Here is a 15,734-nt window from a genome sequence, read left to right on the forward strand (position 1 = left end):
GTTTGTTTGCTGGAGTGAAGTCTGGTCACACCCTGTACCAGTAGGTGGCAGTAATTCGCAATGTTTGCCAACCGCCATGAGCTAGAAGAAGACGACGACGGAAGAACAAGAGCGAAGAATGAACCAGCACGACAGTACTTGAAAATATACCACAGTTCCGGTGAATAACCGTTTATATTTGCGACGCTATTGAATAACAGAGGTGAGATTTGCACGAATTAAATGTTATGCAGTCATTTGGATGTTTCTTCCAAGCGTATTTATGAGATTAGCAAGGAACCGACGCTAGTTAGTCCTGCTAACTAGACTGAGCAGTATACATCACAATCAGATAGATAGAGGAATACTTTATTGATCCCGAGGGAAATTCAAGTCAATCAAATGGAGCTAGTGTAGTACAGCAAATATTAGAAACAGTTATTTACGCAGTTAAAAATCGTGGTAAGCGTTAAAGACAAGCCAGAACAACTAAAAATATAATCAGTAGGTTTTGAGAAGTCCCTAATGGCTTAGATTGCCATTAGTTTGAGTAGATGACTGAATATGACAAGTATTACTTGTAGATTTGGAAGTGGTGAAATACAGTTTTTCTTACTGTTTTCCCAGTCCACTTATGCAGACTTGTTTTCTGGTTGTGCCTTTTGTTTTAAACATTTTGTGTGCATTTGTTTTCTCTTATTCAGTCCAGGCTGTGAAAGATGTCAGTTTTCCACTTCAGGTTGCAGACTTCCACTCAGCTGATTATCTCTTTCCTCTGCTGTGTCTCAGACTGTTTGATGGTTGAATCTCTTTTGTTTGTCTTCCTTTTACCAGGCTTGTCATCATGTCTGGTGGTCCAGCAGTGAGAATCAGCATTGAGTCTTCCTGTGAGAAGCAGGTGCAGGAAGTGGCCCTGGATGGAACAGAGACATATGTCCCCCCTCTGTCCATGTCCCAGAACTTGGCAAAGTTGGCACAAAGGATTGACTTCAGCCAGGGATCTGACTCAGAGGAGGATGGGGTTGAGGGTGAAGCCAGGGACCGTGAGTGGGGCAAGCAGGAGCCAGAGGAAGAGGAAGGTACTGTATGCTCAGATGAAGCAAAGAAAACTTAGTCATTGTTACAAGCTATGATTTAATTTCCCAGAGTTGCTGCACAGCCAAGTTCAATCTTAAAGTGTTATTGGAGAGCTGTGGCCTCTTTGTGAAGATTCTCACCTTCTTGTTATAAATAAAGAATGCTCCACTCCCCACGACCCTGCACACACAGGATGAGTGGGTACAGATGATATGTGGAGTCTGTCACATGAATTCTGTTTTCTCTGTTAGGAAATCTGCTAAGTTGTTTTTTTGTTTTGTTTTGTTTTTTCAGGAACAGTGAAGTTTCAGCCTTCTCTTTGGCCCTGGGACTCAGTGCGTAATAACCTGCGCAGTGCCCTGACGGAGATGTGTGTACTCTATGATGTGCTCAGTGTGGTGAAGGAGAAGAAGTACATGGCCTTAGATCCCGTGTCACAGGATCCAGCAGCTGGCAAAGTAAAGGGATATTACTATTAATAAGGAATATTACTGTTAGTTAACAACTACAGGAGCAGCAACAATGACAAAATGCTCAAGTATGACAACAATCATTGGTTTATTTTTCTCTAAGAGCTGTGCTCTCTTCTCTGGAAAGCAGCTTTCAGTGTTTTACACATTCATTTGCTGCAATCCACTGTCCATTCAGACAGTATTTCTTCCCTTTGTGCAGACCCCCCAGGTGTTCCAGCTGATCAGTAAAAAGAAATCATTGGCCACAGCAGCACAGCTCCTCCTGAAGGGGGCAGAGAAGCTCAGTAAGTCGGTAGCAGAGAACCAGGAGAACAGGAGGCAAAGGGACTTCAACTCTGAGCTGCTGAGGCTCCGCTCACAGTGGAAACTACGCAAAGTTGGAGACAAGATCCTGGGAGACCTCAGCTACCGGAGCGCAGGTGATATGGCCTCTAGTGTATGCTCAGTCAAATCTTTTTATGAAACATATTGGTCTCACTGTGCTGTAAAAAGTAATTCAGGGAAACTTACCTTGTTGTCTAACCCAAAGCTAACATGTTTTGACCGTTTACCCGTTCAGGTTCACTCTTTCCTCACCATGGCACATTTGAGGTGATCAAGAACACAGACATTGATTTGGACAAAAAGATCCCAGAGGACTACTGCCCCCTTGATGTCCAGATCCCCAGTGATTTGGAGGGATCTGCTTATATCAAGGTGAGAGAGAAACAAAACATGGACCATCATGTCTCAAATGCTCCTTTAAAATGCAATCTTTTCTGTGATCTATAACACAATTGTGTCTGTGGTGTTTTGATTTTATACTGGTGAAATGTCCACCACAGTTCATTGATTACCCATGCTTTTTAACTTACCTCTGCCTTTTCACATGACCTTCATGAAAGGAAAAGGAAAAACAAGCAATAAGGCAGCCTTAAGTTAAATAGGAGAATTTGTCGTGTGAAAAGTTGGACTCTGCTCACCAGTGTCATGTCAGTTGCAGTGTTTTTAAGATCTCACGAACATGTTGTAACAGTTCATGCTGTTTATGTTTTCAGGTGTCCATCCAGAAACAAGCTCCAGACATCGGTGATCTGGGAACCGTCAACCTGTTCAGGAGACCACCAAAAACCAGAGCCGGTATGACACAAAGACTTGACATGCACGTCCTCCGACAGGCGTTGAACTTGAATCTCTGTCTGTAGGATTATTAGATGCATGGCATCTCTGAAATCCCCCAGATTTTCTTATCTCCCATTTCTACCCACTTCTTCGTCTGATCTGTCCTCATTCATGCAGGTACCCAGGCGTGGCATGTGAAGCTAGAGGCGGCTCAGAACGTTTTGCTCTGTAAGGAGATCTTTGCCCAGCTGTCCAGGGAGGCTGTTCAGATTAAGTCCCAGATTCCTCACATTGTTGTGAAGAATCAGATCATCTCGCAGCCGTTTCCAGGTGAGAACACCCAGAACGACATCAAAGTGAGGAAAGTTCATGACTTATTAGAAGCTTTTTTACAGTAGTTCATCCAAAGTTCAGGTGGAACAGATATTATTCCAATATTTGCATTTGAATTACTTTGAAAAAAGAGCACATTTGTTAGCTGAAATCAAACAAATCCTGCATTTTTATCGTTTCTGTGGCTTTGGAGTCGGCCTTGACAAACAAACTCACACCGGGTTTGTTCCTGTGGTCCCCTTTTACAGGCCTGCAGCTCTCCATCTCACTGTGCCACTCGACGGGGGAGAAGAAGAACCATCGAGCTTCTCCAGAGAAACCCAAACCCGATGACCACCTTTACGTACTGGAACACAATTTACATCAGATGATGAGAGAGGTGAAACAGGGCGTGAAGTCGATGTGCATCTCACTGCCGTGACATGACGAAGTACAGAAGTGCCAGAGATATATTTTGAAGTCTACAGTTTGTCCACCACAAAGTAGTTTATTCTTCATCTATACATCTTTCTGTTAGAAATATATAGATATATCAAATATATAGAAATAACATCATTAAAATATAACTAATGCTCTATTGAAGCACAGTTTTACTTCAGTTCAGTTCGGTCTTTATGGGAAATTTGGCTTGCAGCATTTGAAAAGCAGACACCAGATCAGACTCATCCATCGGCTTCTGCTGCTCTCCCTGCAGCACATTTGGACCAGGATAAACTCTGGCCCATGTACACCTACTAAACTACTTTCACTTCATTCATATTGGTTTAATATTATCAGTTTTCATTTCATTGATTGAATTGTTTCCATTACAGTTCCACAAGCAGCAGCTGAGCTCTGTAGTGATGCCACATCCCGCTAGCGCCCCCTTTGGCCACAAACGCCTTCGCCTAGCGGGGCCGCTGGCCTACGATAAAGCTGAAATCTCCAGCTTGCAGCAGAGCGAGGGGCTGCTGGAGAAGATCATCAAACAGGCCAAACACATCTTCCTACGCAGCAGGTAACTTTAATTGTGCCGTGTGTGAACTTTAGAATCTACGTGAACAAAAAGTAATTGCTGGAGGTGGTCATGATATCGCAGGACAGCATTTTAAGCTATGCTGAAATTAGCAGCCAATAAACATTCAGCTAAGCATTATTTTTGTTAGAGGACTGTTGACTACATAATGCTGAGTGAAGCTCTCTGCTCAGTATCATTGTTAGCCACATGCCTCATCATTCAGTTGTTCAAATGTTTGTGATCACCAGGACGGCGAGGACCATCGACAGCCTGGCCAGCCGCATAGAAGACCCCCAGATTCAGGCTCACTGGTCCAACATTAACGATGTGTACGAGTCCAGCGTCAAGGTGCTCATCACCTCTCAGGGCTACGAGCAGATCTGCAAGTAAGTGGAGGAGAAGAAGGGGGAGATGAGGGAGGAGGAAGAAAGAACAGTATGGGCGACACAGGAGCGCACCCGCTAACGTATTTATAAGCCGCTGTGGTATCTGAATAAGTTCCTAAATTCTGTACATTGAAAGTTGTGCAATGTAATCTGAGGCTCGTTTTTCCACATGTGATGTAGTTTTGCTCTCAGTTTTTACTTTAATTACTCTAAAATTAGAAACAACATTGACAGACTCTATGGATGCAGATTTAATTTCCACATTCTCTATTACATTTCTGGCTCCTGCTTAGTCTCGTTCCCTTTGACTGACACGTATGACCCCTCTTAGTGAAGGCTGCTTCGTGTCTTTAGGTCCATTCAGCTGCAGCTAAACATCGGCGTCGAGCAGATCAGAGTGGTGCACAGAGACGGACGTGTCATCACACTGTCTCACCAGGAACAGGAGCTGCAGGACTTCCTCCTCTCTCAGGTATCACTGTTGCCTTCACTTCCCATCCCGCTGGCTGTACTTACTGGAAGCCGTTTGTGTTTGACCTTCTGCATATTGAGCCTGCAGCTTTTGTTTTTATGTCACTTTCCAAAGTCACACATATGCCCGTCTTCTTGTTTCCGTCTTGTGTTATTAAAGATGTCGCAGCACCAGGTGCATGCAGTCCAGCAGCTGGCCAAAGTGATGGGCTGGCATGTGCTAAGCTTCAGTAACCACGTAGGCCTGGGCCCGGTGGAGAGCATTGGAAATGCCTCCGCTGTCACTGTGGCCTCTCCCAACGGAGAGTACGCCATCTCAGGTGAGGCAGGTTTTCTTACTGCTGATGTGAACTTATGAGGAACGAAATATCATACATGTTGTAAAGATCCAGGCAGGATGTTGTCCTCGGTCTTAAGAAAATCATACAGAAAATCAATGAAAATCAGCATGTTAGAAATCTGCTACTTGTGAAGCTTTATTGTTTTTATTATCTAATTTGTGCTGCCAACATGAGCTCTGTTTGACCAACATGCAAGCAGCAGAGATTAGACCTGTTGAATTTTGATTTAAAAAGCTCAGAGTTTCCATTTTTCCTGAATCTGAAGTCATTCTTGGTTGAAACGTGCCGAGCTGATCGCGGCAGGGCCACACCCAGACTCTGGTGCTTGTGAAAATTATGATAGGTATGAAATCACACAAGGATCAAAGAGACGGGTTGATACAAGCTGGGGAATCTTTACCAAAGTAAATCTCAGCATTTGGCCACAAAATAACTCTTGTGGTATCAACCTCATAAATTACTGTTATCTAACACCGCAAAATCTGCCTAAACCTTAACCATTTAATGATAAGGTAACACTGAATATTCTCATAACCTCATGTTACCAAGAATGAAGTTTGGATGCATTAACACAAGCAGACTTTAGTTTCTAACCAGCGTCCGTCTGTTTGCTCAGTGCGCAACGGCCCAGAGAGCGGCTGTAAGGTTTTGGTCCAGTTCCCCCGCAGCCAGAGCAAAGAGCTGCCTAAGAGCGACGTCATCCAGGAGGCCAAGTGGAGTCACCTCAGAGGGCCGTGCAAAGAGGTCCACTGGAGCAAGATGGAGGGCCGCAACTTTGTCTACAAGATGGAGCTGCTCATGGCTGCACTGACTCCCTGTCCTTAGAAACAACCTGTGGCTGCTTTATATTCAGTTAAATGGCAGCAGACTGGCCAGCCAACAACTCCCATATAGAATCCACATTTGTGTCACATTTTTTTCACATAAGTCATGGACTTTTTAAACCCTGCCAGAAACTCTTTTCTGCCTCCAGTAGTGTCTGCTGCCTGCTCTGGTTTTGATAATGTGGCGTGTGTGTATACCTCAGACTATTTCATACGTAATAAAAAGCAGAGTCTCTCTGTGTGTTTTTGTACTGATTGAAACTAAAGCTATGAATTAAATGTTCACTGTATTTTTATTGTGAGGAATGTGTTCCTGTAGTCTTACTTACGACAGCATTTAAAAAAAAAAAAAAAAAACTTTCCTCTGAAATTTTGTTGCTTCTTTTCCTTCAGTTCATGTTCTAGTGAAGATAAACAAAAGAAACCTGCAGGCATCAGACTGTAAGGCAAGCAAAACGTCTAAGAACGGCTCTTCTGTACTGAAAGGTGATATTTTTCTGTTCCCCACCTCTGAAAGCCCTCACAAAGGAAGCGTCATCCCACCCCGTCTGGCTGAGAGGGGAGTACATCAAGCTGCTCTCCACTCCCTGCACAACAGGTGGTCTGAAAAACCCTCCCATCCACTCAGGGATTTCAACATTCAGCTAAAATCTAAAGGGAAAAGGCAGCATGTACCAAACAATGCAGAGAAGTCATGTGCGTCTGAGGTCTGATCCACTGCCTTCTGTATAGCTTTAAAGGCTTTTCCAACGCCTGACTGAAGTTTGGAACTTTGGACCGTTGTGAAGAGACCACACACAAACAGAATCACGCGACTCACTTGCTTTGGCAATAAATACAAAGTGTATTGTTTTCCAGTGTCGTGAGTGATGTATTTACATTCAAAACAAAGTCCTCAGCAGTGAGCTGTAACTGCATGTGTGTTCAGTACAAAGTGTAAACAAAGGAGAGGTTTTCTTGGTATACAGGTTTTCATAACTGACAGTCTTCCAGAGTGTGTGTAACTTTCTGAATTAAAAAGTGACTGTTTTTTTAAGGGAAACAACACCTGCATTCTGCAAAGCAGTCGTTGCTGTACTGACAGGTTTGATGAAAAGTCAGGTGTGTTTTCATGCACTGTGAACAAAGCGCAGCTCGACGTCCGTCAAAGAGGCTGCAGCTCTGTTGCATCATTTTCTGCACAAAGAGAAATAAAAAGAAATGAAACTCAGTCAATACTCAAAGTACTGTCAACACCACACGCTCGTGTAACAAAGCTACAAAAGAGCACACTGCTGTGCTCAAACACACCCATACTTACACATAATGGATAACCTGAAGCCACATACACGCCCATCGGCCATATTCATACATTTCACACAATGGCGCAGGACTTAAAAAAGAACTGAGTAAACTATGAACCCAAGAGCAAATTAAGCCCCGTTTTATTAAACTGAGAAGTTTACATACATGAAAATTAAGATCTTGCATATATAATCTTAAAAAATAGACTAATTTCACAAAGAGGCTGTAATAACGAGCAGTGAGGTGAAGTTTGCTTTGGTGCACGTGCTTAACAAACTTATTATTAACATTGTTTTACCTGGCATCTGTTTCCTGCGTCTCCATGCCACAACCTTCCTGTAGAGCTTGTCAACTAGCCACACGAGCAGCATAAGCAGGCCAGCCAAACCGGCCAGCGCTAAGGCCGCGACAGAAAGGTACTGCAGATCCTCATACAGCACCTCTGAAGGACAGGGACACGTGCCAAATCAGTTTTACTTCAAGAGTCACCGCAACAAAAACAAACATGTTAGGAATGCAGCTCGCATGCAGAGATAGGTTAACACTTTAGCAGGAAGACTGCATGTCAGGTGGTGAGAAATAACAGCATTCTGACTCTTATGTCAAGATCAGGTTGAAACAGCCAGATAAATGATCATGTTGTTTACTGATGGATCGCTCTGATAAACTCAAAGTCTCTGCTTTAGAGAAAGCATGTGGAAAGCTCAAAGCTCGGTGCCTGTCTGTGTCATTAATGTGTCCGGAACGTTTGGAAGGTTTTCTTTTTATTTTGTTTTCTCTTTCAGTTTGAGTTTGAGCGAAAGGCAAGCTTTATCTTTTGTACAACACACAGTTACACACCATTGTTCAGCCACAGCAGCTTTCACTGAGAACACACACTCACAGTCTGACTGCCTCAAAGCAGAGTTTGAGACTGTGGCTCTGAGTTCATGCCTGAATTAGGACCATCGACGCTTCATTTAACCAGCTTTTAGCTGTGCTTTTTCATGTCTGACTTCCCTTTGCTTGTAGCAGCAGGTTTAAGAGTGTAAAAACTAATTTCCTTAAATCTATGGCTTTAAGCAGAGAAACTGGGCCAAATGGGGGTTTCCAAATGCAGCACTCGTCTCTATTTGCTTTAAGAAAGGCTAAACCCACTCACCATTCACTTTCAGGACAAGGCCGGCGTCCTTGCTGTTCCCCTCTGTTTCTGTGACAGTGACCACGTAGTACCCAGCATCCTGCAGCCGCAGGTCTGACAGGCCCATAGAGCCATTGTTGTAGGGCTGCACTCTGCTGCTGTAATCTACCGTTATGTTGGTGTACACCCCAGGTTGCCAAGTCCCTATGGTGCGGCTCACCGCTCCTGACATGAAAGTCCATTGTATGGTGGGGATCCCAATGCAGGTCACATCCACTGAGAAAAACACATTCTCCTGCACTGACCTGGTGAGGCTCCTCTCGGGGGAATGGATTGAGATGGCTCCAGCTTTCAGAGTGAAAAGGATAAGGAGGAGTGAGATGATGGGTGATGGATTCAAAGTGAAGTAGAAAAACAAATAGATAGACAGATAGAGTTCCATAAAAAGAAAACAACTCAGGCTTTGTATCTCACAGCACAGTAAGTCACCATTTATGGAAATCACCGTGATCCATTTGTATTAACAAACATAAACAGAAGTGTGTTATTCTATGCTTGCTGGAGGAATGAAACTTGTCAAACTAGCTGAGAGGTGCCAATTTGAACATAGCCAGCAGTACTGGCCCAGTGACTGTTTTGACCGCCCCTCATCAAATATTTTCACAGAAGGTTCATTGTGGGATCTGGTTCTGCTAGTGGTGTGTTTGTTTAATGAGACACGGGTAAAGAATTCCACCTGACAATATCAATACTGACTGAGACGTTTTGGGAAAGAGTACACATCCTTTTAGTCAGGCATTAGTTATGCAGTGATGCAATAAACCTCATCACACAGATATTATTCTTGCCATGGTTTCTTTTGAAAGGGCCTATTAAATTAATACTTGTACCAAGCAGCAGATTTCCATTTTTTCCATTTCCAAGATCTGGTTTTTTTCCCAATTTTTGGTTTATGTTCTCTGGTGTACTGGAGTACAGACCAGGACAATTTGATGTTTGCATGCACATGGCCATGTCTACCTGACCGTGTTTGTTGATCTATGTAGGTATACAAGACACAGAACCTGAGAAAATATAGTCCTATGACCAGTTTTCACTCCTGCCCGGTTCCCAGTTTAAGTCCTGATTCAAGGGGCTGGACCCTCATTCTATTCAGTCCTGAAAAAATCTATGACAGGACTGTCCTACAGACACTCTGTCGCAGACAAGAGTCAAACATGTGAGCTTTCTGGCGAAGGATCCTAAACATGTGATGGAATGCTTACCTAGGTGACACATATAAAGCGTGATGCTGAGAAACACAGCAACATCCTGAACATCCCAGAGCTTAAAAGGCCACATTAGAATACCAGATCCATTGGTCAAAGCGTGGTAGAACAATCTCCTCTGGGTTACTTCACATTCTTAAGTATTCTCCTCTCTGCCTTTGTCCTTCCAAAACAGCATTTCCTCCTTCCCAGTGTTTCTTCGGCCACTTTTACAGGAGTTTGTATGTGTGTGAGTTTTCCTCCTTGTTTCTTTGTCAGAGAAGGTGCTGTGGCTCCTCTCCTCTCTCAAGACTGCGCTGCAATTGTCTTCATGCTTGTGCAAGTAAGCAGCAGCCACTCCACACCTATCAGACAGGTTCAGCCAGAGATTACTGAGCAAACACGTACTCAGCGTTCTGGAAACTAACACGTACCCACACCCCCTCACACATTCAAATACCTTAAGTAAGAAAGCTATAGAACAAACACAAGTATCCTTCTCGGTTTACATACCGTCCTCTCCCTCCCATCAAACACTCACCTGTATGCGTGGACACTAAATAAAAACAGGATAGGTGGAATTGCCTGGTATTCATGCTGTGACACACCTGGGAAAACATGTCAAACAGGAAGTGTATATTCACATAGTGAACACGATCACAGGTGAACGGACATTTTAAATTAGACGGCATGTATTCACTGCCTGATTCTGTGCATGTGAGCTATGACTGGACTAACCATTGCAACATTATCATTTGTCATTTCTTTTAAAATTGTTTTATTATATCTTTATAGATTTCTTATACAGATTAAACTATCTTGATTGGGATCAGGGAAATTTTGACAGGTTTATCTCAGCAAGGATATTATTATCATTTTAGGCTGTCAAAACAGTAGTTCACTGTTTTCTCACCAGGATAAGAAAAATGAACATTTTTTTATATGGAGTTTTGTTTTTGAACCACATTCTTGAAGAACCAGGATCTAGGACCTGTCCATACTCAACTGAAATAAAATGCATTCCAGTCTACCTTATTGTTGTCTGAATCAACATGTAGACTGTGAGCTATGGGTTGCAGGTGAGGAAAGAATAGAAAATAAGCCTTTTCTGTGAATTAGATGTGTGTGTGACTTTGTTTTTTTTTTTTTTAAATCAAACTCAAAATGATAATTCTCACTTATCAAGAAATGCAACTAAAAGGCATACTGTTTTTCTTATTTATACATACTTGAACGAATTTGCTAGATCTTCTGCTGTTGAACTTTTTAAGCTAATGAAGTAAGCTTGAATTTTCATGTGAGAAGTTAGAACCGGAGCGCCATCTGTTGATTTTGGCCAGAATAGCACATAGCAAATGATCTTTTCTGCTTCGTTTGTGGATATAATTTCAGGATTTATGTCCATTAGGGCTCCAGATTACGTCATAATAAAACTGGCTGGTGTTAATACATTGAATTGTTATTAGGTTGGAATCAGGCTGGAATTGAAATGTCCGCTTAATGCACACTTACTTCCAGCCGCTCCAACAGCAGGTTACCTGTTATGTTAATGCCGGACAGGTTAAAGTTAATGATCAGCTACTCCACAACTCGAGACGATGTTTGTCACGGGGGGTCGCGAACTTATGCAACGCATTTGAGTAAACGGCTTGTACTTCATTCGTTTGCGGTTTTGTCAACATTACTGAACATGAATGTCACTTACTTGCAGATTTAATTTGGTTCAGCCGTGTGATGGGTGGACGCCGCTCGCCATTTTGTAACTGTGCACTTAATTACAGGTATTTTAATTATTGTACCTTTCTGTTAGCCATACAGGAAAACATACATAAGTCGTTTGTAGGTTTATAAGGTGCACCTGCAACTAAAACTACTACAGTCTACACAACAGTCATAAAATAAACCCTTCCAAACAGTTTTTATTTGTCGCCACTAGAATGAGCCACGTTCATTTTGTAAAGTCCCCTCACTAAAATTGATTGATGAGAGAGTTTGAGGTCGGTTCTTCCTCGTGTTTGAGATTAGCTGTGTATTCATGTGCGTGGCAGCTTAAGCAGCAATAGCTAATGAAGATAAAGAGTTTCTGCTTTGTTTCTTTTTTCATCCACACTGTCGAACAGTCTCTTGCCATCTACGCTAGTGCAGGAGGAATAGAGTAATTTCAAGGCTGTGCAGCAGAGCAAAGAGACCTAAATTTGACTGCTCAGTATAGGAATGGATTGTCTGAAACAGCAATTGCGTTCTCTGTAAAATCTGCCTCACCCTACAGCATGTTCAGATCCCGTTCAGCCAATGTTGTTCGACCTCCAGGGCAGTAGGTGGCAGTAGGAGGACATTCAATTTCCTCTCGACAGCGAATAAAGAAACAGGAAGCGGTTATGATACAAGGGAGCAGGAAACCCGTGTTTTACGTGTTTTCATTCGTTTCTCTGAATTTTAAACGTGGATCAAACGATCTCTGATTGCAGTGTGATTTGACTTTGGCTCATTTGGACCTACTGTTGGGCTGTGGGTGTAAAATACAGACAACTGGTTATTTCAGGTTAGCTTTTTTGTATGTAAAGAACGCACTGCATTATGGGAAACGAACAATATTTGTCTAGTGAAATCTAAATAATTATTATTAGTCTTAGAATGAAGTCTTATTATATTAACTCGGTGCAGAGTCACACACACCTTTCCATGGCCTCTGGTTTTGTTAATGCATGGATTTTAAGCACCATTTGTCAGTGTGGTTTGCCTGTGAAAGGCTTCCCTGTCTCAGAGCTGTACAACTCATACTTACCTGGCAGGGGAGATACCATGATCACCAAGGTGGTTCACCCAGGGCGAGGCTCGGCCATTGCACTCCGGTTGTGCTGACCCCTGCGAATTCCCCAAATGTGGGAATCTCGACTGCATAATTTCTGGTAGTGGGGGACTGCGTTCGCGCTCTCCCCTGATAACATGTGCAAGAATAATTATAGAAAATAAGTATTTGCATTGGTAATTCCTTTACTTACGAAATGCGTCTTTGCTTTTGCAAGATTTTTCCAGCGTGGCATTTCTCAAATACTTCTACTCTCTCACAGAATTTCATTGAAGACTTAAATAAAGTTGCTCTTACGTCTGTGGTGCCACATGCATGAACTTTATTTGTTTTCTTCCGTTATGCCTTATACATAGGATTACTATGATTACTTTGCATGTGTATATATGATCATTTGCAAATTTATATTACATTAAATATATTGTAACGTCCAGCCGGACGTGTAAGAATGACGAGAGTTGTTCAACAAACCTTCGTTTATTCACGAACAGTCGGTTACTGTCGGCCGTAACCACGCCAAAAGAAAATCAACAAGGTGTTCCACAAAACAACCACACTCGCTCGCTCCCCGCTCAGACTCTCCTCTCGGCCCCTACTCTCTCTCTCTCAGCTCCCCCGCCCTCTCGCTCTCACATCCAACCACACATACATTCACGGACCGTAGGAAACTACAAAGCTCCTAGCTCCCAACTCTAACTACATTAACAACATTAACAGCACTGAACGTTCTTGCAGGGACGTTACAATATATATAAATATATATATATAAGGTACACAAGTACCTAAAACTAACACAGTCTAATTCAACAGTCCTGCAATAAGGAGTTTAGTAATTGAGATGTTGAGTCAACTGCATGATGATTTTGGGGGCTGCAGTTTGTGGTGCTGTTGAACTCCATTGCCTTACTCCACAGCATGTTCAGATCCCGTTCAGCAAAACAGTCAGTGTTGTTCCTACTCCAGGCCAGTAGGTGGCAGTAGCAGGGCAGTCAGTTGCCCCACAGTTACGAGTGAATAAACAGGAAATGGTTATGATGTGAGAGAAAGAAAAAGCGTGTTTTTATTTGTGTCTCTGGATTTTAAAAGTGGATCAAACAACCACTGCTTGCACTTCAATTTGGCTTTTACTAATTTATAACTACTGTTGGTCTGTTACTCAATTGTGGTGCGTAAAATAGATACAACTGGTGATTTCAGGTTAGCTTTTTATGTGGAAATGCCGCACTGTATTGTGGGAAATGCCCAATATTTGTTAAATAAAATCGAAATAATTATTGTCAGTCTTAGTATGAAGTCTGTTAATATTAAATAGGAGCAGAGCCACACACCTTTCTATAGCATCAGGTTTTTGTGAATGTATGAATTTAAAGCACCATTCGTCAGTGTGGTTTGCCTGTGAAAGGCTTCCCTGTCTCTGAGATGTACAACTCATACTTACCTGGCAGGGGAGACACCATGATCAAGAAGGTGGTTCACCCAGGGCGAGGCTCGGCCATTGCACTCCGGTTGTGCTGACCCCTGCGAATTCCCCAAATGTGGGAATCTCGACTGCATAATTTCTGGTAGTGGGGGACTGCGTTCGCGCTCTCCCCTGATAAGTTGTGAAAAAGGAACTTGAAACGTATCTTGCACATCAAAGTTTGCAGTTGAGTCAGTCACACTTAACCCCGTCGTTGACCGGCTGTGAGCCGTGTTGCGTGCCATGGCACGTAGTTGAGTCCTATGTTGACGTGGCTTTCGAGGTGCTGTGGAACGTCGTTCCCGACATATCGTTCAGTGTCATTGCTGGAGGGCTTATTTCGGGGTTCTTTTGTACACTTGCAGTCCAGGAGGTGGAGTTGTCTCCGTGCAGAAGTGAGTAATAATGTAACTCCCCCGGGATCCCGATGGCAGCGAGAACTGGGGGTGGTCGATCAGAATGGACAACTGGCTTAGGCTGGTGGTTTGCTTGTGTTTCCTTCTTTTGTGTGGTTACTAGGCTCAGAGACGGGCAGTGTTCAAAGCGGCTCTGCGCAGACTGTCATTTGGCAGAGCAAGAAACCATTGGAAAAGAGGGAAACCGGACAAAACGTGTTGAGCACACACTTTACACAGTTTGCAGCAGCAGCAGCAGCAGTTTTTACTCGTCAACAACTGTGGTAGTCTGTGAAGGTGAGGTTACAGTGACGACACCTTTAACTCGTTCATTATGCGTCGTGGGCACCCTCAGCGGGGTGGCCTGGTCTGGAAATGAGCCCCCTCTCCCCGTCGCTTCCAACTCATACTTACCTGGCAGGGGAGATACCACGATCACCAAGGTGGTTGACCCAGGGCGAGGCTCGGCCATTGCACTCCGGTTGTGCTGACCCCTGCGAATTCCCCAAATGTGGGAATCTCGACTGCATAATTTCTGGTAGTGGGGGACTGCGTTCGCGCTCTCCCCTGATAAGTTGTGAAAAAGGAACTTGAAACGTATCTTGCACATCAAAGTTTGCAGTTGAGTCAGTCACACTTAACCCCGTCGTTGACCGGCTGTGAGCCGTGTTGCATGCCATGGCACGTAGTTGAGTCCTATGTTGACGTGGCTTTCGAGGTGCTGTGGAACGTCGTTCCCGACATATCGTTCAGTGTCATTGCTGGAGGGCTTATTTCGGGGTTCTTTTGTACACTTTGCAGTCCAGGAGGTGGAGTTGTCTCCGTGCAGAAGTGAGTAATAATGTAACTCCCCCGGGATCCCGATGGCAGCGAGAACTGGGGGTGGTCGATCAGAATGGACAACTGGCTTAGGCTGGTGGTTTGCTTGTGTTTCCTTCTTTTGTGTGGTTACTAGGCTCAGAGACGGGCAGTGTTCAAAGCGGCTCTGCGCAGACTGTCATTTGGCAGAGCAAGAAACCATTGGAAAAGAGGGAAACCGGACAAAACGTGTTGAGCACACACTTTACACAGTTTGCAGCAGCAGCAGCAGTTTTTACTCGTCAACAACTGTGGTAGTCTGTGAAGGTGAGGTTACAGTGACGACACCTTTAACTCGTTCATTATGCGTCGTGGGCACCCTCAGCGGGGTGGCCTGGTCTGGAAATGAGCCCCCTCTCCCCGTCGCTTCCAACTCATACTTACCTGGCAGGGGAGATACCATGATCACCAAGGTGGTTCACCCAGGGCGAGGCTCAGCCATTGCACTCCGGTTGTGCTGACCCCTGCGAATTCCCCAAATGTGGGAATCTCGACTGCATAATTTCTGGTAGTGGGGGACTGCGTTCGCGCTCTCCCCTGATAAGTTGTGAAAAAGAAACTTGAAATGTAATTTGAAAGT

At 43.7% G+C, this 15,734-nt stretch overlaps 2 protein-coding genes and 4 non-coding genes across 9 annotated transcripts; 5 read left to right on the forward strand and 1 right to left on the reverse strand.

Moving 5' to 3' along the window:
* Positions 1-32: 32 nt before the first annotated feature.
* Positions 33-6,217, forward strand: med17 (mediator complex subunit 17). Of its 2 annotated transcripts, none has more exons than XM_046390006.1 (13): positions 33-160; positions 814-1,058; positions 1,351-1,514; positions 1,729-1,948; positions 2,089-2,225; positions 2,567-2,648; positions 2,808-2,960; positions 3,212-3,342; positions 3,776-3,960; positions 4,209-4,346; positions 4,701-4,818; positions 4,978-5,137; positions 5,775-6,217. In XM_046390006.1, exons 2-13 carry the CDS (start codon positions 824-826, stop codon positions 5,981-5,983), a joined length of 1,932 nt encoding a protein of 643 aa, XP_046245962.1. In that variant the 5' UTR covers positions 33-160; positions 814-823; the 3' UTR covers positions 5,984-6,217. The 2 variants fall into 2 exon arrangements, with proteins under 2 accessions (XP_046245962.1, XP_046245961.1); XM_046390005.1 differs by having other exon boundaries at positions 54-202.
* Positions 6,218-6,763: 546 nt separating this feature from the next.
* LOC124059736 (V-set and transmembrane domain-containing protein 5) lies at positions 6,764-12,085 on the reverse strand. Of its 3 annotated transcripts, none has more exons than XM_046390014.1 (5): positions 11,900-12,085; positions 10,175-10,242; positions 8,408-8,734; positions 7,565-7,708; positions 6,764-7,158 (listed from the first exon to the last, which is right to left on the reverse strand). In XM_046390014.1, the coding sequence occupies exons 2-5, from the start codon at positions 10,227-10,229 to the stop codon at positions 7,127-7,129; spliced, it is 558 nt and encodes a 185-aa protein (XP_046245970.1). In that variant the 5' UTR covers positions 10,230-10,242; positions 11,900-12,085; the 3' UTR covers positions 6,764-7,126. The 3 variants fall into 3 exon arrangements, with proteins under 3 accessions (XP_046245970.1, XP_046245968.1, XP_046245969.1); XM_046390012.1 differs by lacking the exon at positions 11,900-12,085 and adding an exon at positions 9,652-9,998 and having other exon boundaries at positions 6,766-7,158; positions 10,175-10,281; XM_046390013.1 differs by lacking the exons at positions 10,175-10,242; positions 11,900-12,085 and adding an exon at positions 9,652-10,133 and having other exon boundaries at positions 6,766-7,158.
* Positions 12,086-12,410: 325 nt separating this feature from the next.
* LOC124059987 lies at positions 12,411-12,574 on the forward strand. The gene has a single exon (XR_006843472.1). It is a non-coding gene; the product is annotated as a U1 spliceosomal RNA (small nuclear RNA).
* Positions 12,575-13,872: 1,298 nt separating this feature from the next.
* On the forward strand, positions 13,873-14,036 carry LOC124060009. The gene has a single exon (XR_006843491.1). It is a non-coding gene; the product is annotated as a U1 spliceosomal RNA (small nuclear RNA).
* Positions 14,037-14,702: 666 nt separating this feature from the next.
* On the forward strand, positions 14,703-14,866 carry LOC124059990. The gene has a single exon (XR_006843474.1). It is a non-coding gene; the product is annotated as a U1 spliceosomal RNA (small nuclear RNA).
* Positions 14,867-15,530: 664 nt separating this feature from the next.
* LOC124060012 lies at positions 15,531-15,694 on the forward strand. Its single transcript, XR_006843494.1, has one exon. It is a non-coding gene; the product is annotated as a U1 spliceosomal RNA (small nuclear RNA).
* The last annotated feature ends 40 nt before the right edge of the window (positions 15,695-15,734 follow it).

This window comes from Scatophagus argus, chromosome 5, assembly GCF_020382885.2.
Source record: "Scatophagus argus isolate fScaArg1 chromosome 5, fScaArg1.pri, whole genome shotgun sequence".
In the NCBI taxonomy this organism is placed as follows: Eukaryota; Metazoa; Chordata; class Actinopteri; family Scatophagidae; genus Scatophagus; species Scatophagus argus.